Source organism: Osmerus eperlanus, chromosome 4 (assembly GCF_963692335.1).
Source record: "Osmerus eperlanus chromosome 4, fOsmEpe2.1, whole genome shotgun sequence".
Taxonomy (NCBI): Eukaryota; Metazoa; Chordata; class Actinopteri; order Osmeriformes; family Osmeridae; genus Osmerus; species Osmerus eperlanus.
The window spans coordinates 8528413-8551263 of NC_085021.1; the positions used below are offsets into that span (position 1 = coordinate 8528413).

The 22851-nt window shown below is 45.9% G+C and overlaps 1 protein-coding gene and 1 long non-coding RNA gene across 2 annotated transcripts; one reads left to right on the forward strand and one right to left on the reverse strand.

Annotated features, from left to right (window-relative positions):
- Positions 1-9965: 9965 nt before the first annotated feature.
- LOC134018562 (vasopressin V2 receptor-like) lies at positions 9966-21450 on the forward strand. Its single transcript, XM_062458604.1, has 6 exons — positions 9966-10022; positions 16065-16450; positions 17210-17455; positions 17677-17823; positions 18518-19130; positions 20216-21450. Exons 2-6 carry the CDS (start codon positions 16067-16069, stop codon positions 20410-20412), a joined length of 1587 nt encoding a protein of 528 aa, XP_062314588.1. The 5' UTR covers positions 9966-10022; positions 16065-16066; the 3' UTR covers positions 20413-21450.
- Positions 15413-19598, reverse strand: LOC134018563 (uncharacterized). The gene is made up of 3 exons (XR_009929948.1): positions 19551-19598; positions 19322-19440; positions 15413-16006 (listed from the first exon to the last, which is right to left on the reverse strand). It is a non-coding gene; the product is annotated as an uncharacterized LOC134018563 (long non-coding RNA).
- Positions 21451-22851: the final 1401 nt, after the last annotated feature.

A 22851-nucleotide genomic window follows, 5' to 3' on the forward strand; every position in this document is an offset into this window, starting at 1 on the left:
TTGGTTAGTTGTAACGGTTTCAAATTCTTGTACACGCTGTGAAATATTTTACTGTTGATTGTTTTTTCTACAGGTACACTCTTGCACTCTTGTGGGGAGTTTCATGTTGTTCAATTGTAACCATAAGAGCACTGCATGCTATTATGGTTCTTCCCTTTGGCACTTATTTGGTTTTCCACAATGTTTGGGTGCTCGCAATGTTTGGGGCTATCTCGTTGTTATGATCAGTGACCTATGCTCTTTTGTAAAGCTCTCTCTTGGAAGTCGCTTTGGATAAAAGCATCTGCTAAATGCATAAATGTAAATAAATGATAAGAAGTTGCATCGGGAGTCTTGTTTGTCTGTGTGCTGTTACAATCTCAGATGATAAACTGTCCATTATTTCTGATGCTCCAGGGGCTCAATTGCTCCCGGTATGGCTCACATTTTGTCTCACATTCTTTTACCATTACTGGCCTGCTCCGTCTTTCGACACCCCTGGAGTCTACATACTTGTCTCGGCACCCCTCCTTGAACTCACATCAAAGGGCTTCCTCCAGTCTTATTCGTGGTTTCCTCTCCTATCACTCCAGCCCACCATCCGCTGTCTCCCCCAAAAACTATTTAGTACCGAAACAAAGCACAGCTGAAGGGGAAACTTTGTCTCATTATGACTTACTGACTTTCTGTACAATGAGCCTCCTCAAGTCTCTATGTTGGATTCAAGGCCAGCCGGGATACCGTTTTTGTAGGTGGAATGAAGTCTTCGACAGTGTCTGTGCGAAGAGACTTGTCCATGTTTGTCTTCTCTCATATACAGTAGATGCAAGGAGCAGTGGTGGGGTTTTGCCCATGTCCCATCATGCCTGGTGCTGAGTGAGTTTTAGGTCTCTCCTCAGCTGGTCCAACAAAAAGGCCTTTCTTCTTTTACTCCTGAGGGGCCCTGGCTCCTCAAAATAATCAGTTACTGAGCTATTTCCCTTAATCATGGAAACAACACGAGTCTTGTGTTATGCCCCAGTCTATCTATTATTTCGAAAAAGCAATTCAACACACATCAGAGTCAGGGAGCAAGATGTACAATGTCAGAGAGGTTTTGAGGAGGTCGTCAAGGAAAGCGAAGCTCGGAATGAGACACGAACGTCTGAGAGTCGGGGGCTGGCGTATACGACACAGGTGTGCTCACCTTTCACCAGTCCGCTTGTTTTTCCATGGAAATAGAATATGGAAATCTGCCTAACTCTGGAGGAGCCAAGCGAGTCAATGCAGAAGACAAGGACTTGAAACATACAATGGGCTGGCGTCTAATTTTATCCCTCCGTCCTGCTCATTTAACCCGTCCATCTCCATTATTCAGGCTCGTTTAATACCAGATAGGGGGGACCTCATGAAAAACTAATGTCAGTGTGTCCCGATGTCACTTGCAGGCCCAAAAAGCTGTCCTCTCCAGTGTGTGCTGTCTGGAGTAATGGGCAGCGTGCTGGGTGAAGAAACAACTATGATTAACGTTGCTGACTGTGGAATTGGAACACTAAACTGCTTTCCTGATGCATAGCATGACCCTCAGCTAGGTCGGGAGTGTTTATACAGCAAAGTACAGTACTGTATGTGACCTGTTGTACAAGCTTCTAGGGACCCAAAGTACACAAAGCAGAACCGCCCGTATTGTGTTCACTGCCTTGTCAGCTTGTCCTTCCAACGTCTGCTTATGTTTTGCAAATATTTCTGCTCATATTTCTTCGCTATCGGGCACATCTATTTGTTTCTACAATATTTGGCTCTTTATCAAAGAGATGCACGGTGTGGCATTTTGTAGGCTTCATTAGGGTGCATGGAATGATTTTCACTCAATTGGACTGCTGTAATCTAATGTTCAGAGACAGACAGTAAGCTGAGGGCAGGACGGCTTCTAAAATACAGATTTAATATGTCATTAACAATCCGAGGTTGTAAATCCATGGAACTAGAACAGATGAAAGAGACTTCTGTTAGTGTAAGGAGTGTGGACACTTATAAACACAGAACACCCTTGCACACATATCTCAGTCTCCCTCTCTTATAGACAGAGCCGCTCACAGACACACTCGCTCACACTCGCTCACACACACACACACACACACACACACGCACACACACACACACACACACACACACACGCACACACACACACACACACACACACACACACACACACACACACACACACACACACATGTTCACACACACTCACAGACACACTCACAGACACACACACACATACACTCACAGACACACACACACACACACACACACAGCTGAATAATAGAGTCGAGGGGACCCAGAGTCCTGCCCCCTAGCTCTAAGGGATGTCTCTCCGGACACTCAGCACAATTGGCTGACCGGTTGACCCCACCACCACCAGAGGATGTCATTGTCTCTCTGTAGCCAGGAGAGTACTCTCCAATGTATCCTCTATTCTTGGGTATTATATCCAGGCTAGGTTACATGCCCAAAGGAATTATCGGAAAGCGATCGTAAACACACTTATAAATGCCTGGCGGACCTACCGTCTTACTGCTCCATGGAAGCAGGGTCCAACAAGCTCTGGTAAGTCACAGAGGCGTAGCTATGCTGTTAAAAGGCACATTTAAAGTGCAACAAACGCCTCACCTCAGACCTGGCAAAAGGACATCCGGGCCTTACCGGGTTAGCTTAACGACATTAGCACCTTGGGTCAAAGAAGCAGTCCTCTGTTGTCCAGTGGAGTGTGTGACAGGCTGATTAAAGGCAGGTTTCATGCACGAGGAGGGACATCGTAACACACTCGTACACACCCACTCACTGACACACACACACTCACTGACACACACACACTCACTGACACACACACACTCACTGACACACACACACTCACTGACACACACACACTCACCCCCACTGCTGAGGAGGGCCGTGAAGGGCGCCAACCTGACACCTCACGCACTACACTGACGGACACACTTAAAAGTTTCATTGAGTGTAATAGGAGATGAACCTGTAATCTCTCTTCTGTCTCTCCCACACAGTCTCTCTCCACACACACACACATACACACACACACACACATACACACACACACACACACACAGGTACACACACACACATGTACACACTCTCCCACTCTTGTTTAGTCTCCCTCAGTTCAAATACGAAATTACCATGAAAATAATTTCCACTACGAACACCGAAAACAAAAACATCCCACTGTCCATTCATCCCCTCCTGCCCTGTCTGGCCTCTAAGTCTCTTTCCATTGGCTTCCCCCTTTCCCTCCATCCCTCCATGGACTCTTCTCCTCCGTCTATGCAGCAGTTAAATAATGAGAAACAGTTCCTCTGCTGCCTTAAGAATCAGAAAACACTCAAAGCCGCTCTGAGAAATTACATCAATTGTTCCAATGTTTTGCGAGCGCACTTCAAAGCAGGCCGAACTGGCTACGTCTGGCTACGTTCGCTGATAACATCTTGATATCAAAACATATTACCAGTTGTGTATGCACTGGATGTAAGAATGGTTGTAGTTCAGTGCTGCAGAGCCGTGCAAAACTTGATGTGAATATGATGACAGAGGTAAGAATTATGATATCATTATGAAATATGTGCTGTTATTTTTCTCATACGTGCCTATGCATTTAGTAATTTTTTTGCATTTTTTTGCATTTTTTTGCATTTTTTTGCATCTATGCATTATCTGTTACCAACATACAGTGAATATATAATTATTTGAGCAAAAAAAAAGTTAAAAATAATTGATGGGATTCCCGCACTGTGGTAATGTTAAATTTTCTGTTAAGGTTTGCCAATTAACCTTTGACAATAGCTTCACTACAATCTTGGTTTCCTGGAACAACAGCCAGCAAAAACTGCCTCAGATTTACGCTGCCTGTAGGAGAGTGTTGCTTTGCGGGGTCATAACATGATAAATCACAACAGTTGAAATACGATGCCTTTCGTACACCTCTGCTTGTTTTCATAGGCCGGAGATTCCTGAGGATGTTCATTGAGTTGTGAGCTGGCCTAACCTAACATGTGGTGACTGTCAGTGCACTTTTGGGGTTAAATTGCAAAGGGAAATGAATTTATTTCGTGTACAAACTCACATTTGCTGACATGGACAAACACACAGCTTTCACATACACAAATATCTGAAAATACCGTTAACATGCGCGCTCGGCCATACTTCCTCTTGCTCACATACGCACTAACTTTCCCGCTCTCCTTCATGCACTCTTTCTAACAGACACACACATGCACGCACACGCACACACATGCTCGCACACTGATATTATCAATCAGACTTGGAACCGCGCTGACATGTAAACATACCACAAGAGTCTCTCTCTTGTCTCCCTCTCCCCAAACAGAACCCTATTCACCTTGCTCCCTGGTTCTCCCTCTCGCTCCCTCTCTCTTCCTGCCCCCCTACCGACACTGCGCTCATTCAACCTTTGCTACCCTTTTCCACCTCCGCAGAGAAATAAACATAATCATCATCATCCTGATGAACGGAGTGACGTCAGCACTCACATACATGCAGCCTGGAATATGATGAGCGTGTGGTCAGTAAACATGTTGGGACATAGGTACACGCGCACCCACACACACATAAACACACACACACACACATATACACACACGCACACACATATACACACACCTCGTATCTCCTGCTGCTACATGCCCCAGAAGTGTGGCCAAAATCCTACTTATTGAACATTTGCATTTAATGTGTGAGTGTGATTTGTTTGTGTAATTTATTAAGGCCATGTAAACACTCCCTGGGAGGAATAACTAGATGTATTGTGCCTTAGTCTTAGATTGTGGTTCATAAATGACTTGTAATGGCCTGTGTGTCAATCTGCGCATGCAAAGTGAGATTGATGCATCTCCATTCTGACCATCTCTTTCTTCCCTTTCTCTTCATCCTTCTTTCCTTGTCTGTGTTTCATTAAGCTGCTCTATCCATCTCTTGTGTATATAATGAGATTCTGGCAGTTTGAGCTGAACAAAGAGATAACAACCCATTCCGCGTTCTTCTCCACAAATTTCTCTTTTCCCTTCTTTTGTCTCCTGCTGCGCCTGGGCCCACCGTCAACACTGCAACTCTCCAGTCTGATGCACACACACACACACACACACACACACACACACACACACACAATACACACCAACATACACAGAAAAGACGGATTTGGTGAGTGATGCTGCGGCCTTGAGTGAGTGAGGAGACCAACAGATTCTGGGTTCTGCTTCGGAGCTTTCTTCCTTTCCACACACACACTCCCTCACACAAACACTGCTCTAAACAAACACTCGCTCTTAATGGAATCATGCTCCGCATCACGCCTGTAACATGGAGTCGATGGATGCACACAGGTCTCCCACAGCCAACCCTCCCATGGAAGCAGTTTCCCAATGGCTCGTGTACAAGACCGAGTCCCTAACTGCCACTCGTATCTCAGCTGTGTACATTGCTGTGTGTCAATGTGTGTGTATGTCTGTGTGTGTGTGATTCCGCCAACACTTTACCAGTGTACTTACTCCCTTTGCCCTCTCTCTCTCTCTCTCTCTCTCTCTCTCTCTCTCTCTCTCTCTCTCTCACTCTCTCTCTCTCTTTCTCTCTCTCTCTCTCACCCTTCCTGTCTCTCTCTACTTGTCTTTCCCTGTCTAAACTGATGGATAGATCGTATTCCTCCCTCCAACCTTCCCAGTAATCCCTCTAAATGCTTTCTCTCCACGTGCTGTCTGTTAGTCCAACTTTGGTTCCAGGAACATTTATCATTTTCTGCTCCACTGTCTTCCAACCATCTTTTACGCTTGAATTACACTCTCTTTCTATCTCCTTCTCTACATTGGGTCTCTCTCTCTTTCAATGTATCTTGTTTACTGTGAGAGAGAAGCAGCATGGAAGGAGAGGAGTTCAGGTTTGGAGAGTTTGCTCTAAGTTGATCCAGCCTTAATGGTTCAAGGGACGTGTGCCTGTGCAACAGAGTTTTCATCAGAACCCATTCAAGGTGAAAACACTCCTGGAAAATATTTCAGTTTCTCTGTTGATTTTCTGGCGTCACAAACTGTTTCTTTTCTCTCCTGCTTCCTCCTTCCTTGTTCCTACCCTTTATCTCCTCTTTATGATACTTCATGTTTATTGTTTGTTTAATGTTTATTCTGTTGTTTATCCCTTCCATTGTTCCAGTGCGCTCTGCACTGGAACAATGGAAGAGAGAGAGAGAGAGAGAGAGAGAGAGAGAGAGATAGATAGATAGATAGATAGATAGAGAGAGAGAGAGAGAGAGAGAGAGAGAAAGAGAGAGAGAGAGAGAGAGAGAGAGAGAGAGAGAGAGAGAGAGGTGAAAATTAGGAGAGGGGCAGATGCAGAAGAGGCTGAAAAATCAGGAGGGGATTTGGTCAAGGGAGCCAAAATCGTCATCTGTTCCCTCCTGGCCTTTTCTGAGAAAAGACTAGTTCTCAGGACCCCATGTAATATGCACACACACACACACACACACACACACACACACACACACACACACACACACACACACACACACACAGACAGACTCTGTAAATACACGTTAGTGCACATGCATTCTGGCCACACACACATAAACATACACACACACATAGGCCAAGCCATCAGGTCACCTTCCTACAACAAGCCTTGCTGACTGTAAGTAACTTGGTTTCTAGAAACATACTGATGTCTGACACTCATCTTTGGAGGACAATGAATCATCATTTATCAACAAGTGTCCATCCACCCAGCAGCGAAAATGACTGATGTGTTTCTCTAGGCTATCCATCCTGGGGACGATTAACATGATAAAGGACCCAGGATAATAGCTGTATTCTATCATGAAAAGTGGCTTCTGCAATCATACTGTGGCCACAAGCTGTGACGTGATAAAGAAAGGACATAGCTCTGCACATACTTCCGTTGAATCTCACGGACGATACATGGCTAATTTACTGTATAGACCCTGTGACTACTCTGACAGTTCGCTGACCTGATGAATCTCACAGGGCAGAGGAACTAGATGGTAGGAACACGTGACAGTTATCAAAGAACTTCACATATCGATAAAGCATCCATTTCTTCTGCAGATCAATCCTGCAGCCATATATCTTCACCATTCATACGGCCAAGTACGAAAGAACAGCTCCATGGAGCTGGAGTTTCCTCATCTGTCTTTGGTATTTATTGGGCAGATGACAGCTAATGGCTTCTTCAGATGTTCCAGAGTGTTCTGCCAGCTCTCTCTGACCAGGTGTTGTCCTGTCCTCTATACATCTCCCTTCTCAAAGCCCGTGGCCTACTTCAGCCTCGTCCGACTGGATGACGAACTGCTCTTCTGAACTTTTTTCGGCTTTGATTCTGGGCAGAAAGCAGAGAAACTGTCTCATGTAGCAGCAGCAATTCGAATCTCCTCTAGGAGGAGGAGGAGGAGGAGGGGGAGGAGGGGGAGGAGGGGGAGGAGGGGGAGGAGGGGGAATCAAAATCAGCCATGTTTGTGGACTTCAACAGATTCTGGCGAGGCAAGCAAAGAGCTAAGTTTTTGGATGGAAAAACAGACTTGAGTGACTCCTGGGCCTGGTTCAACGTATGACCTTCCTCCTCTGGACAGAGTAAGGTCAGTGATTGACCACACGATTGATATGTTCAGCCATGATGCAAGACATGCCTAACTTTCAACACCCCCATTAGGACAAGGAGGTCCCTGAGTAGAAGTGTTGACAGGTTCTCGCAAAATAGTCTTTCTCCCAAAGGAAAACAGCTGCCATTTAATTTCTGGCTTCAAAACTACAAGTTGGAAATAAGCCCCAACGTGTGGGAGAATGTCCCTTTTGAAGAAGAAGAGAAGAAGAAGAAGATTTTATAGAGAACACAGATATGTTTATAAAGCTTCACGTTGCTACTTCTGTGGTTAGCCGTCTTTGATTGTGACCGCTGGAATGGAGTTGCTGTCACATCGTACTAGGTGGAGTTGTGATGATCTTGAGAAAACAAGTCCGGCAAGATATCTCTCTGCTCATGTTATTGTTTTTGTTCCTCCATAACACACGCATTCAGCCAAATGACACTCACACCTTTGCTGGAGCGGTTGATTAAACGCTGAACTCTTTCTTCTGTCTCCCCTGAAGGCTGCCTTGTTTTCATTCTTCTGTGCGCGTCTGCTCTTTGTGTCCTCGGGACTCTCTGCAGGTGCATTTTCTGTTGAGAAAAAGGCTGTGCATGTCTTCTGTTCAGCAAGCTACGTGACATAATGCGCTCACAGACCCACAGGATCCAGGATAATCACATCACTGTCGTTTCTAAGAATTTGGGGCACTGCAGTGACTCTGGTATGACTGTGTAGTTTGATTGAGTGCGACATGTGACGTGAACCTGGCACGTCTAGTATTGGACTCAACTGGCCAGGTTTGATGACATCATGGGACATGTTTGGGCTTTGTTGACTCTGGTCCAATCCCTAGTCTGGACCAGACAGAAAATACGTCCGCACTCTCCACCACCTGCACCCAGCCCCACACCCCCCACGCATAACACACTCTTTACCTTTGAGTAGAGATGTGTCAAAGTATTAGTGTCCATGCAAACACACACCCACCAACACACGCACAGGTCCTAAAGTCTGTCACCTATCCTGTCACAGAAGGTGTGTCCGCCAAGGGCATACACTGCTGTTGACTGAGCTGAGTCAGCCAACAGATGGGGGTTGGTGGGTGACTGGATCAAATCGACACATTAAGCTCCCACCCCCCCCCCACCCCCAAGGTTGTCATGTTTTGAGCACTCAGCAGAGTTGAGCGCCATGCAGAAATGTGGAGACAGGGGGGGGGGGGGGGGGGCGTTGAATAAGGTGATTTTCTCCTTCTTGTTGTTCAGATATACCACATGTGTAATAACACTGCTCTGCCCCCACCCCCCTCTCCATGCAAGCTCCTCCCCCCATCCTATAGGACAGGCTAGTTGACCCAGGAGGAGGAGGGAAACTGGGGGAGGGGAGAGAGGGAGAGGGAGGAGAGAGAGGGAGAGGGGGAAGGAGGGGACGGCATGTGCGGACGGAGCTCAAATTCACTTCTGTCGGTGTGTAGAGGCACACCGAGCCAAAGGAGAGAGAGGACACACACACATACACACAGAGGCAGCCTGCTGAAAACACATGGACAACTAATGGATTATCCTGACACACACTTGTGAAGTACTAGACCGCGCGGACCTACCGCCAACCACAGAGGGCAAACAGGTATAGAACTTACAACTTCAGATTCACAGACCTAATGCACTGCGCCACAGAGATTGAGAGAGGCATGATTTAAATCTCCCATCTGACTAAGAAAACACGTAGAATTTCTTGGCACAAACTTATGCACACGCAATGATGAGATGTATGCTTAGCAATCAGTGGAAACGAGGATGTGATTTTTCAGGGGAAATTCTGACACATTTTGTGTCCCAGCAGTGAAGATCAGATCTCAATCAAGTAAGTGCGGGTCATAAACCAGTCGTTTCATTCCAAATTTCTCACCCAAGTTATATTTCCATTCTATACACTTCTATTAGATCAACACCTACATATGATGTACTTCATTGCTTGTTTGAGTAAAATTGTGGATTTTAATAAACATTTACCAGGTGTTAGTTGACATTTAGTGTTACACCACATTTTCATAAGGACTTTGCATAATGCCACAGAGAAGGTAAACTGACTTTCTTGCTGTGCGCTGAGGGATTACATGCAGCAGATGATTGCTCAGAGATGCCCGATGGTGATTTTGAGGAGGTGTATTTTGGAGTTTACATCCAAATCAACATACAGAGTCCTGGTTTACTGACACGTTCAAGGTGAGAGTGTGTCAGGTTTCCTAAGAGAAGGTCCAGGGTGATGGTCATGGTGGGAGCAGGAATCCGCTGCAGAAGGGGTTTTGTGCTGAATGGAGGGTAATGACTTGTCTCCCTCCGCACTGTAGAGAAACTGAGGGGAGAGGATACGCGTGAGGGGGGTCTGACAATGCACTGACAAAAAGGTAAGAGAAGACGAGGAGTGTGTGTTTCTGTTTGTGTGTATGTGTGTGTGCTGCTACGTGTATTTGTTGATCTGTGTGGGTCATTGCTCAATATTCTCTTTGTGTATTAACATTGTACTGATGATCTGGGCAGTGATGATATATTGTGATTGGTACACACTGGCTAATGTATTCCATTTACACAAGCACAATACATACAAAGACATTCTGATTGCACCCATTTATATAATACTTTTTTTTTTATCAGTCAAAAATGTGGAATATCTATTTATGATATAATTATGATAACAATCCCTGACATTTAGACTGAAAGTTTTACATTTTAGCTTTCCAGGTCTATACATTTTTGTGATTTTGGCATACTCCATGGAATGCATCCTATTTCAGAAGAAAAATGTGTTGAAATTGCTTCCGTGATTGTGATTGTGCATGTTAGTTTCCATCAACCAAACTATCATCATGCTTCTTAATTTGTTTCTTATAAGTCTGTAGACCGGAATTAATCTTTACCAGAAAAGTGTGTGTATGGATTTGACCATATCAGTTGCAAACAGGAATGAGAGACAGCATGGCTGAGTGTTGGGCAGAGTTCTGTTCTGGCCAGTGAGGTCACTTTGGTCAGGATACGACTCAAAGTGGATTCGGTATTCTCCTGTTTTTTTCTGTGACTTCAAAACAACTGGCTTGTATTTTCTGTTACAGTTTTCAGAACGTAGGGGAAGCCAGTGTATGGGTTAATGATATACCGTTTTTGAAGAAAAACAGCGAACGTTTTGGGTAAACGATTTATCAGCTAGACTAAGGACTTGGACCCTCCAGCCTGTCTATTGTGGAAATAGGCGGTGATTGCGTGCGTGGTGCCAGCCTGCATCGTCAATGGCTCAAGGCACGTTCCCTCACTACACACTCAAGTGGCCGCACACTCGAGTCAGCCGGGGAGGTCGATCAATGCGTTCACGTGTACAGATTTGACTTTTTAAGAGTTGAGACAATTACTTTTAGGCATTGACAATGGATATGGATTGAATAATAATTTGTATTTAAATATGAATCGTTTTGCACTTTCACAATACGTGAGTCAGTTTAATACGTTTGTGTGGTAGTGGAGGTGACATAGACCATCACCATAGCGACCTCATCCCTGTCTTCTTCAGAATGCTGAGGCTGGGGAATGATAGTGCCACAGTCTTTGACATTGGATTGTTAAATTACCCGCGGTTGAATTAGATGGTATTGATTGGTATGTAAATAAAATCTTTTCACAAAACGCTGCACACTGCTCCATTTATAGGTTCACAATACAACATGGCATGATCTCATGCTTGAGTCATGCATTTATTTTCAGTTGGGCTGATTGGATTGTGCTGTGACCCCCCCCTTGTCTCTTTCCTCAAGCCACATTTGGATTAACGAGCCAAATAACTCACTTGAAAATGAATCATTAGCAGCTTGGTTGGTGTGTTTAGCAACAACAGTTTCTTCTCTTGAATGTAGGCTTTAATCCCTATTAATGAGATACGAAGAGAGAGAGATAGAGTGAGGGGAAGGAGAGGCGAAGGGAGAGAAAAAATGATAGATAAAGGGAGAGAGGGAGTGGAGGATGCTGTGAGGAGCGCTCCATTAGTCAGGCAAAGAGTCAGGCCTGGTCAAACAAGGTTTATAATAGAGACACAGACATGTGTGCGCTCTGGCTAATCCATGACAGTTGCTCCATTCATTTAGTCTGTTTTCCTAGAAGCCCTAGTTGCCCTCCATCACCTGCTGGTCTGCTGCTACGGCTCAGTCTAATATCAGGCCGCTGATTAGTCCCACTCTGCCAGCTTCACCCCCACTTGTCTCAACCACGCTGGCACAGATGGGACTCGGATCCAGGTCTCACAGCCCATTTGGTAACAGTGGAGTGTAGGGGACGGATGCTCCCAGGCGTGAAGAGAAGAAAGGGGAGATGGTGGTGAGAGATGAAATGGGCCGATGTCAAGCTCTTCCCATCATGTTAACTGACTCTCTGAGACGTGTTGTGATCCCGAAGACACAGGGCAAGTAACCGTGTTCTACAGCCAGAACGGTGCGAGGGAAGCAGAAGGAGGTGGGAGGGAGGGAGGGAGGGAGGGAGGGAGGGAGGGAAGGAAGGAAGGAAGGAAGGAAGGAAGGAGGGAGGGAGGGAGGGAGGGAAGGAAGGAAGGAAGGAAGGAAGGAAGGAAAGAAGGAAGGAGGGAGGGAGGGAGGGAGGGATGGAAGGGCTGGAGGAAGGAAGGAAGGAAGGAAGGAAGGAAGGAAGGAAGGGAGGGAGGGAGGGAGGGAGGGAGGGAGGGAGGGAGGGAGGGAAAATGAATAGTTGCTGATTTGAAGTGAGCGAGGAATTCAGTTGTTCATTAATCTGACTGAAAGGCTCGGAGGTAAAGAGCACCCACCTACTTCAGTTACTCACCACAGGGAATGTGTGCTTCTCATTTCACTGAGTATGACAGGACAATTTGTACAGTACATAGTATACTGTGTGGTGAACAGGAGTGCTTATGTTTTGGCAGTGTGGCCTAATTGGATTAACCTCATTGAGACGTATAACTCCTGGTGATGCTCCATTCATCAGAGGTCAGATGTGAAGAGCTGCACCATGATCCACAAAGCCCCACAATGTTGTTTAACTCTGGAACACAACAGAGCTCTGTCTGCACTCTTTACACTTAGAATGCCTTACCCTGGTTTGCAAGCTTTTGGCTGGGTTTTCTCAAGTCAGACCACAAGAGTCATTAAAAGATCATCAATTTGGGATTTTGGACCCATATGCAAAACAACCCTGGAACAGGTTTGGGGATAATTCCAATATTTCCTCTAGAGCTGAGGGAACAAGGGAGCATTTCTGTAAATCCTGGTATGAGTTTTTGAGGAAATGGCAGTCACCTGACATCTTGAGAGTCACTTGAGGGATAGTGTTTGTTGCGGTGATCACTTCGAAGTTTAGGAAGCTTCTGGAATCGTTGCCAATTTAAGCTCAAGTCGTTATAAGAACTGCTAAAGGCCACTACATCTTGAAGGATCCTGTGCTCCTAGCAATTGGCAGTGTGCTCAGGACCTGGAGGTTGGTTAGAACTGTGGATACACTAATAGACTAATAAAGGTTATATTTATCTCACCACCTCTAAACCCATTACCACCATGACGCGCTAAGTCATACATTTCCAGGGTGATCAAGCACACCACCGCTGAGTGTTGTTGTCAAGAGGCCTGCTTCGGAGGCCGATCATTAAGTCATTGCTCAAGAACTGATTGAAACCCCAGTGTTGGTGTTTGTGCTGTTAATGTAGCAGGTGTTGGTGTTTGCACGGCGTGAGGTTGTAGTTTTTTTTTTATATTGTCCAAACAACCAAAACTATTCCCCTAGGTTTAAAGGAATACAGGTAAACTGAACAGTGTATTCATATTATTTTGCAAATTTGCTGTTATTTTAGTATATGGGTTAAATCAGAGCAAGAATGGTCAATGAAATTGATATTTTATATAAATGTAAATGAATTCAATCAATTTTCAAACATGTTACAACATGAAGGTTTTAAATCATACCTACTACTACCTACGCCATGATTATTGTAAATCCGACAGGGAAAAACTGAGGTGAGCAAGGAGAAGGAGTAGGAGAAGCCAGAGCTGAGAAGCCCTCAGGAGATTATGAATCTAGAGAACAATGCTTCATAATTCCCTTCATACCCAACTATTATCTGTAGAAAAACCAATCAGACCACATCTTGACCAGTATCAACATATGACAAGCAATGCGACACTAAGTTACACAATGAGGTGTGAGACCCATCAAGCAGAGACTCCGTCCAGCAACTCCAGTCTTGAGCATCTGAGAGGGGAGGGGGGGGCAGGGGCGTCACCCGGTGTACAAGGTGTTCTAAGTCATCCGTTCTATCTTGGTAGTCTGAGTGACTTGTGAAGACGCAAGTCTGATGCGGTTAGATACGTTACAGTGTGGTCACAAGGGCACACAACAATTACCGAGGAGGAGGACCTAGAGGCCCGTAGGAGTACAAAGAAGCCTCTAATGATAATGATTAGATATAACTGGGCACAAGGGTCCTCGAGTCAACACAAAGGGATGCCAAAAGATCTTCTGATTAAAAAGAGCTCAAAGCCATCATTTAAAAATGAGGGGAGCGTCGGTAACCAGGAGGAAAGTTTACACCCAAACCCCAGGGCGAATTAAAGTTAGGACAAGTGGCTCAAACCCACATGTCCTAAGATGATACTTTAACCGTTTGGATTTTTCACCATCTAGGGCAATGTTTTGGTTTCCCAACATCTGGTGTTCCCTATGGATTCACACAGGGCAGGGCTGTCTTCTTGGAAAGAGACAGTTCTGCTCTGTTTCCCTCTTTCTCTCTGCTTCTATACCTGCCCGCTGAGCAGTGGGTAGATACAGCTGGGTTGTCATGCATTCATCTCACACATTCCACTGGCAAAGCCAGCATGCAACAGCATTCAGAATAAACGTGATCTTGGACATAAGCAATGTTCTGCTTTTTCACCTTGCTTAACAAGCAAAAAGCACGCTATAAGAACTAGTCCAGCAAACTGACCATTAAGATCCCGTGAACAAGGGAGACTGTTCTAGGTTGTGTTAGTCACACCAAATCAGATGTGACTGTTTCCCCTGTTCGAGGAAGATTCCACGTATACATTTAACAACTGTTCCCTGATATGATATCACAATTGGGAATATCAGTTTTCACCTTGAAACCAGTTATTGCCTGATATTGACCTTCTCAATCAGGAGCCTTTCACCACACTAATGTAGCAGCACACTTTCTTCCGTTTGACTCTGGATGCTTGTCCCACGTCTGTCTTATCACGCATCCTTCCACACCTCGCCTGTGTTACTGTGAAGAAGTTTCCGGGTGGTTTTCCTCAGCTGCCCTCCTGTTACCCTTCCCTCAACACTCCTCCTTCTCTCTCAACCCCCTCTTCCTTTCTTCTTCTCTCTCCATCTCTCCCGCTCCCCTCGGCCTGTTTATTTGGCCAATGGGGCTCTTCCAACTCCCACGACTCTGTTCTCTGTACTCTCAAATTGTCAGTTTCATTCATATCCACTCTATTGACTTTTGTGCTCTTTATTTATAACGGGAGCTAAATAAACATGATTTTATTGGGATCAGGGTAGAACAGGGAAGAATGCACACACATACAAGGAAGTGAGTGAGGCAGAGAATGAGGGGGGGAGTGAGGAATGTATGGGGGTAAGTGAGGGATGAGAAAGAGATTATGAGAGCGAAGGTGAAGGAGTAAGAGTGGTGGGATAAAAAGGAAAGCTGTCAAATCAACTTTGGAAAAGTATGAGAACAATAACAAACTGGTCAGGACTTGCGTCAAAGAGATGGAGAGAACCGGCGCTGTCACACTCTTTACTGAACCATGTGATGAAAATTGGGCTGGATTACATAAAGCATATATTTCATGTTTGTTCAATGTGCCTTTCAAAACATGAACTGATTATCCATGTACGTTTTACTTTTAAAATGGAAAAGTCTAGCAGAGGCACAAATCTAAAAATACCTCCCTCATAAAAAAATAGTGATGTCTCGGATGATTTCTGCCAATTTTGCCAAAAGGTGCCCTTCTAATTTCTTCTCTTTCTCGGTCCCAATGGAGCTTAGATGCTTATGTGGCTGCTTAGCCAAGCAAAATACGGATGCTCAGCCAAGTGTTGACTTTGGATAAGTTGGATTGACAGAAGAACTGGTAAAAATACTCAACAGTAAAGACAAAGATGGTTGGGAGCAGAAAATGTGGGCCCTACGTCAACCTGACTAACAAATTGAAGGGCAATCAAAGATCATTTAATAAAAATGGAATTATCAACACTAACAGCTCTAGTTTGTTTATGATCTGAGGCACATGTTTGTTTTGTTGCGACCGAACAGCGGGGCTTGAGACTCCGTGGACGAGACACACTGCCTCCGCCAGGACCTCCTGATGCAGTCTTCCTGCCAAACACAAACATGTGAGACCTAATTATCTCAGGATGATTCTATCTCTCTGCAGGCATGGAAACCATCTCTGGAGAAACGGGTTGGGATGGAACAGTCCACTCCTCTCTGGTGACGACAGGAAGGACTAACATTACTTCCTCTTCCCTTTACTCGGCGGACTTTGCCTCCTTCAACAGCTCCCATGGTGGGGGGTCTTACTTCTGGATCATCCCTGAAAATGCCTCGGCCACCCCACCTCACACCATGCCCCAGCCCAGGGTGCGTGACCTGGGCTTGGCCCGGGCTGAGATCGGGGTGCTGGGGCTGGTGCTAGCCTTAACCACCCTGGGGAATGGCTTTGTGCTGTGGGTGTTGTTAAGGAGGAAGAAGCAGAATGCTCCCATGCACCTGTTCATGGTCAACCTTTGTGTGGCCGACCTGGTGGTGGCGCTGTTCCAGGTGAGCATTTCAGTTGCTAGGCACTACGTTTACATCAACAACACTGACTCATGAAATTAACAATACTGTCTTAGAGACAAAGATGGCAGATCAAAATTTACCATTCTGTCCATTGTTACTTGTTTGTCAAGGGCAAAGGTGATAGTCGGTATGAGTCAACTATTCCAAACCTAAGGCTTTACAATACCTATAGGGCTTTATACTCAAGCACAAAAGCAAGGGTTAGACACTGTGGGTCAAATACCTAAGCAATAGACACAGGTGTATGTGCTGCTAATATCAAAGATGGTCAACAAAGGTTACTGGGGAGATCCCGCTCCAATAGTACCTGTTAATGCTGATAAGCAGTGTCATGGATGGAGCAGGAAAGGTTGTCAGCATTAATTATTTAGGACGCTTGATTGGTTGTGTACGACATATGCCTGCTGAAACATGAGCTACTGTAGCAAGTTTTTGAACATGCTGAGAAGAACGGCTTTACCTGCTTGACAATTCATGTCATGCTGACAACCTTTCCTGCTCCATCCATGACACTGCTTATCAGCATTAACAGGTACTATTGGAGCGGGATTTCCCCAGTAACTTATGTTGACCATCTTTGATATTAGCAGCACATACACCTGTGTGCCATCTTAGTGAGAAAATAATAACTAGCAACGTTGGAAATCAGAGCATTTGTTGCTTGTTCAATTTCTCTGTGTTCCACCTAACCTTGCCCTCTCTGTCTCCTCATGACCCTCTCCCATGTCCGTCCTTCAGGTTCTTCCCCAGCTGGTGTGGGACATCACAGAAAGGTTCCAGGGGCCTGACATGCTCTGTCGCTCCGTCAAGTACCTTCAGATCGTGGGCATGTTCGCCTCATCATACATGATTGTGGCCATGACGGTGGACAGACACCATGCCATCTGCTGCCCACTGCAGGCCTACCGCGGGGGGGCAGTTTCCCGCTGGAACACCCCCGTTATGGTGGCCTGGGGTCTGGCCCTGGTCCTCAGCATACCACAGGTGAGCACAGATGCCAGGCTGGCACAGGAAATGAGCTTGGTGGGGCATTCATGGTCTCTGATCCTTGGAACAAGCTCAATAGGCTCCACGCTGGGCTGGGTTCAAACAGTGACATCATTAAGGTGTTTAGGTGTCGAGTCTGCTGTGTTGTCAGGATAGCTGGTGGATGGAATTTTTTTTTTTAAATTGTTCTGACCACCCGCGTGTCTCCTGTCTGTCAGGTGTTCATCTTCTCCAGGTCGGAGGTGTCTCCGGGAGAGTTTGAGTGCTGGGGTCACTTTGCAGAACCATGGGGGCTCAAGGCCTACGTCACCTGGATGACTGTTGCAGTGTTCCTGCTGCCTGCCTTGATCATCACCGTCTGCCAGGTAAGACTGTCTGCATTCTCAGCCTCAGGCAGAAGGAAAGTAGGACTGCAGATCTAGTGATATACACAATGAGCCACAGCCTTCAACATGGACATGAGGGTTTGTTCTGAAGGAGCGGTATTTGGCATTGTTCAATAAGCTGCAGGGTACTTCGCTATTGTGCGGCTGGTGCCGTGTAGCATCCCGTGGAGGATAGATATTCTAGGCTGCCTCTCTTCAGCCAGAGCTGCTCTATTTAAGGAAAGATATTTTCAGGGTCCAGCTATTTCCCCTCATTAAAACAGCATTGCTGGGCTACTGCTGGGCTACTGCTGGGCTACTGCTGGGCTACTGCTGGGCCTGCTGGTCAGGAAATCTGCCCTTCTTGAGGACCCTGCCAGAAATGTGGCACCTCTGAGCCGGTCCCAGAGGGTTTTGCACCTTTTTTATTCGTCATATGTTATTTTGGCCGTTGTTCCATGTTTGACCTCCTCAGACTACTTATGAAAGATTCAGCGAAGACCCAGTTTCCATCTGGAGTCATGTGGTTCTTCAGCGCTAGAATCTGGGTCTTGTCCTTCACAAATTACACAAACAACATCTTTGACCAAGATGAACCGATTGCAAAACATGTCTTGGTTGGGTGTGTTGTCCTGACATGCACGTGGTTTTGATTTGATCTGCAATGACTGATGGCGACCTCCTCCCGTTCCAGATAAGGATCTTCCGGGAGATCCACAACAACATCTACCTGAAATCGGAGAGAGTTGTTTCGGCGGAGCTCAAGAAGAACGCCGTCTTCTTCCGTTTCCACAGTGTCAAGAAGAAGGAGGAGCGACCGCGGGAGAGGGGGAGGGGGGCCTGCGGAGGGGGCAGGGAGGGCAGAGGGGGCCTGCTGTTGAAGACGATGAACAGCAACCCCTCCGGCTGCCACAGTGCCTTCGACCACGCGGCACAACAGCAGCCTTTCTGCCCCCCGGAGAACCTGCACGCCAGCCCTGGACCAGGAGACGGCCGGCAGGACGGTGCCTCTGCCCTGCCTTGTGACTGCTCACACGGGCCGAGCAATGGCTGCTACTGCCAGTCCTACAGCTCCTACGAGCTGCCTCGGGGCTCCTTGACGCACGCCTCCCTGGAGTACCCGCCGCCCCTGGCTCCCCTGGCTCCCCTGGCTCCCCTGGCGCCCTTGGCTCCGCCCGGCATCTCCAAGGCCATGTCCAAAACGGTGAGGATGACGCTGGTCATCGTGCTGGTCTACACCATCTGCTGGTCGCCGTTCTTCATCGTCCAGCTGTGGGCCGCCTGGGACCCCAACCCCCCCGACCAAGGTACCAAGCACACCACTCCCATTTGTGCATTACTAGCGCAAGCCATCTGACAATTTAACCGACAAGATTTAAGCTTCACTGTTAGTCCAGCTGTCCACTGGTAACCCCATACACAATACATGACTGACGGTTACAATAACAAAGTCATGGACACAATGAAGAATTGTTGAGGGGTGAAAGCAAGTACTCACAGCCATCTCGTTGTTTCCTAAACATTTCACTTTTGTTCCATGAATGGATAGAGTTTTCCCTTTTTGGTATCTATATTTGGAAAGACACCATCTGTTGATGCCAGAGAGTTGCTGGCAGCCTGTAATAAAAGCAGAGCAGATTAGTAAGTCAGGCCATTGAAGACAGAAGGGACGTCCTACAGTCCTTCTTTTATCTGAAAGTCTGAATACTTCGATGCCAGTAAATAACCTGTTTATGTCTCCTGCTGCTTTTGTGTCCTCACCAGATGTGGATATTTCATCAACAATAACCTTTGCCAGCAGCTCACACACTGTTGCCACACATACACACACACACACACACACACACACTGTTGCCACACACACACACACACACTATTCAAACAAACGCGCCACACACAAGCACAGACAATATATCTGATTATTATCAGCTGTTATAGTCTGTTCCCAATCGGAGCTCCCTTTGCAATCCGAAATTGGCAATAGCATAGGCAGCGTCCTATTTATTTAATAAAAAATCTAATTTAGAAAACAAGGATGCGCCAAAAAGAAAATAGGTAGAGGAAGGAAGAGAAGGGAAATTGATGACCTCTGTAATCATTCCAGGGGGAAATAAACCTGGAGTGTCGTAAACTGCTTTTTTTCATTCTGAATTACAGGCATTCATTTTTCTCATGGTTGGTAAAAAGGAGGGGATAACCATGACCTACACTCCTCCATCTATCTGCCCTTCACACTCACGCCACCATCACTCTTCTCAGTAATTCACCAAGACTACTACTGCTGTGTTTGTTCTAGTACCGTCTCCCACTGGCTGACTTATGACCGTGTGTGTCTTTGTGTGTGTGTCTGTCTGTGTGTGTGTGTGTATGCTGGTGTATCCTTTACCTGCAGGCATAGCCTTCACCATCCTGATGCTGTTGGCCAGTCTGAACTCCTGCACCAATCCCTGGATCTACACAGCCTTCTCCAGCAGTGTGTCTCTGGAGCTCCAAGCCCTGCTGCGCTGCAGGCCACGGCCCCCGCGAAGGGGCTCCCTCCCCGACGACTCCACCACCACACACACCTCCACCAAGGACAGCCTGTACTGACAGATCCCCAAGGGATGGACATTTGACACACGCACATGCTCAGAGACACGCACACACGAGGCCAGCTTGTGGATGACACGTACACACACGAGGACAGCTTGTGGATGACACGTACACACACGAGGACAGCTTGTGGATGACACGTACGCACACTGCGCCACAGCTGCCCCTGGAGAACAGCCTCCACTGACTCCTGCCACAGGAAGCTCTTGACAACAAGGGGACAGCTGTGTCATCGTTGTCGGGGGCTCCCGTATCCAGCATCACCTGTCTCCAAGGCCTTTCTCCCGTGGGAGGGCGGGACCCTGCGTGTCAGCACCACACAATGAAACACCCAGCAGGCATCGACGCCAGGATCAGACCCAGCACCTGGCAGAGATGGCGCAAAGCAACATAACCACTTGCAAAAGAGACGACTCCTGTTGAACTGACTGAGATACTGACTAACACTCTGCGCCAAATCTCTCCCACCCCCCCCCCCCCTCCAGAAAGAACGGTAGCTTCTGTACTCCCTCTTGAGCTGTAAATCTGTTTACCTCATGGGATTGGAACGGACAGGGCCGTAATGGGCTGGCTGACTGCATGCCTAATGCATAGAGCAGAGTGGCAAGCAGGCAGTACTCTGAGACTACAAAGCCATGGGCTCAGGGAGAGGAGAGAGAGAGAGAGAGAGAGAGAGAGAGAGAGAGAGAGAGAGAGAGAGAGAGAGAGAGAGAGAGAGAGAGAGAGAGAGAGAGAGAGAGAGAGAGAGAGAGAGAGAAAGGGGGGAGGCACAGAGCTGGGCTTGGACTGAGAACAGACATGAGGATGACATGGATGTTACAGCTGTGGGAGTCCCTGGGAGTGGGAGTCACCGGGAGCTAAAGCTAATATTCTGAGGGAATTCTTAGTCAAATCAAAGCAAGTGGCTTATAAACGAATGCCTGAGGTAGAATTCATGCACACCCAGGAGAGGAATCCGGTTTCCAAGAGAGAGAGAGAGAGAGAGAGAGAGAGAGAGAGAGAGAGAGAGAGAGAGAGAGAGAGAGGGGGAGGATCACGTTACAACACATTCAACTGTGTCGAGGTTGTAAACAATAAGCTGGCATATAATGACCATGTTGCATTTCAAACACATGCATCACAAACCACTCCAGTCCCTCATGGAATCATACCGTAATTCATGGTTCACAGGTGGGACACGAGACATGTTCACACGCTCAACTGGAGCAACGTCAGGGGAGAGGGAGATATCATGTATTTAACCAACAACTACAGTCTCATGGCTTCACAGTGTCACTTTCTAACTTCACACAAGAAACAAGTCTGGGAGCAGACAGAGTTCTGAACTAGGTGTTGTAACCAGGAATCCAGACAGCCAGGACATTTGCAACAGAAAATCCATGCATTCCTTATAAATCAATGAACATTGTAAAATATATTTATTGAAATGATGAACATGAGACACAACATGACCATTAATATAGAAAATTATATAAGGTGATGTTGATTGTAATATGTATCTTAAATTGTAATTATTCAGACATTTCTTGTGAAAACGTTACTCACCAAAGATGTTATGCTATCTCTATGTACTGTTCACAGTTACATGATAATAACTACTTTCAGGTCTTATCAATGCAGGCAGCAGAGGATCCACACCAGAGCTTGTGGTGTTTAGTCATGTGAGTTACATTATAAACCTTTAGTGGAAAAGATCAGTTTGTTCTCTATTATAGAACAAAACATAAAACAAGTTTCAGATTCAAGTCCCAGTCAAATTAAGTGCCTCTGTTGTGACTTAGAGTACGGAGATGAATTATGCATTATCTCCAGATGTGGAGCCTTTCTGTACATTAAAACGACTCTGACTTAATCTAACCAGCTGATAGTGTGTCAGACCTGCAGTACAGCACCAGCGGAGCAGGGATCAGTCTTGTACACAAGCCATCTTTGTTACGTGGATCATATTTATTACATGTATTATATGTATAATGACTAGTAGTTGGAACATTTTCTATATCATGTTACTGCCTTGTGTTCTGGTAAACTGAATCTGTATTTTCATTCCTGTACTTCTGAAAAAGCTCCCTTAACTGTATGACGATGATAATAATCTGTTACATAGTTTTGTTGGATCATTATTGTACTGGGTACCAAATATGTATTAAATTCGATTTTATATATATAAAATGTAAAATTTTAGACATATATATATATAGAACTGTGAAAAATTCCTAGGCACAGATAAAAACTTTTTTAAAGTAAAGCAAAAATGGTTTAAGAAATAATGAAGTGAAAAGACTAAACACAATTTTTCCTCAACATTGCACTTTTATACTGCCACATGAATACAGAAGAAAAAGAAATGTATATTTAAGACAACATTAGTATAAAAAAATATTGGAATGCCTAAGACTTTTGCACAGTACTATATGGTTTATTGTATACATATAGTGT

Excerpts from the sequence above, each read along its gene's own strand:
- LOC134018562 (XM_062458604.1), top strand. The coding sequence starts at position 16,067 with ATGGAAACCATCTCTGGAGAAACGGGTTGGGATGGAACAGTCCACTCC. Across the intron at positions 17,456-17,676 it reads TGGTCCTCAGCATACCACAG|GTGTTCATCTTCTCCAGGTC; the intron begins GTGAGCACAGAT and ends CCTGTCTGTCAG. Across the intron at positions 17,824-18,517 it reads TGATCATCACCGTCTGCCAG|ATAAGGATCTTCCGGGAGAT; the intron begins GTAAGACTGTCT and ends CTCCCGTTCCAG.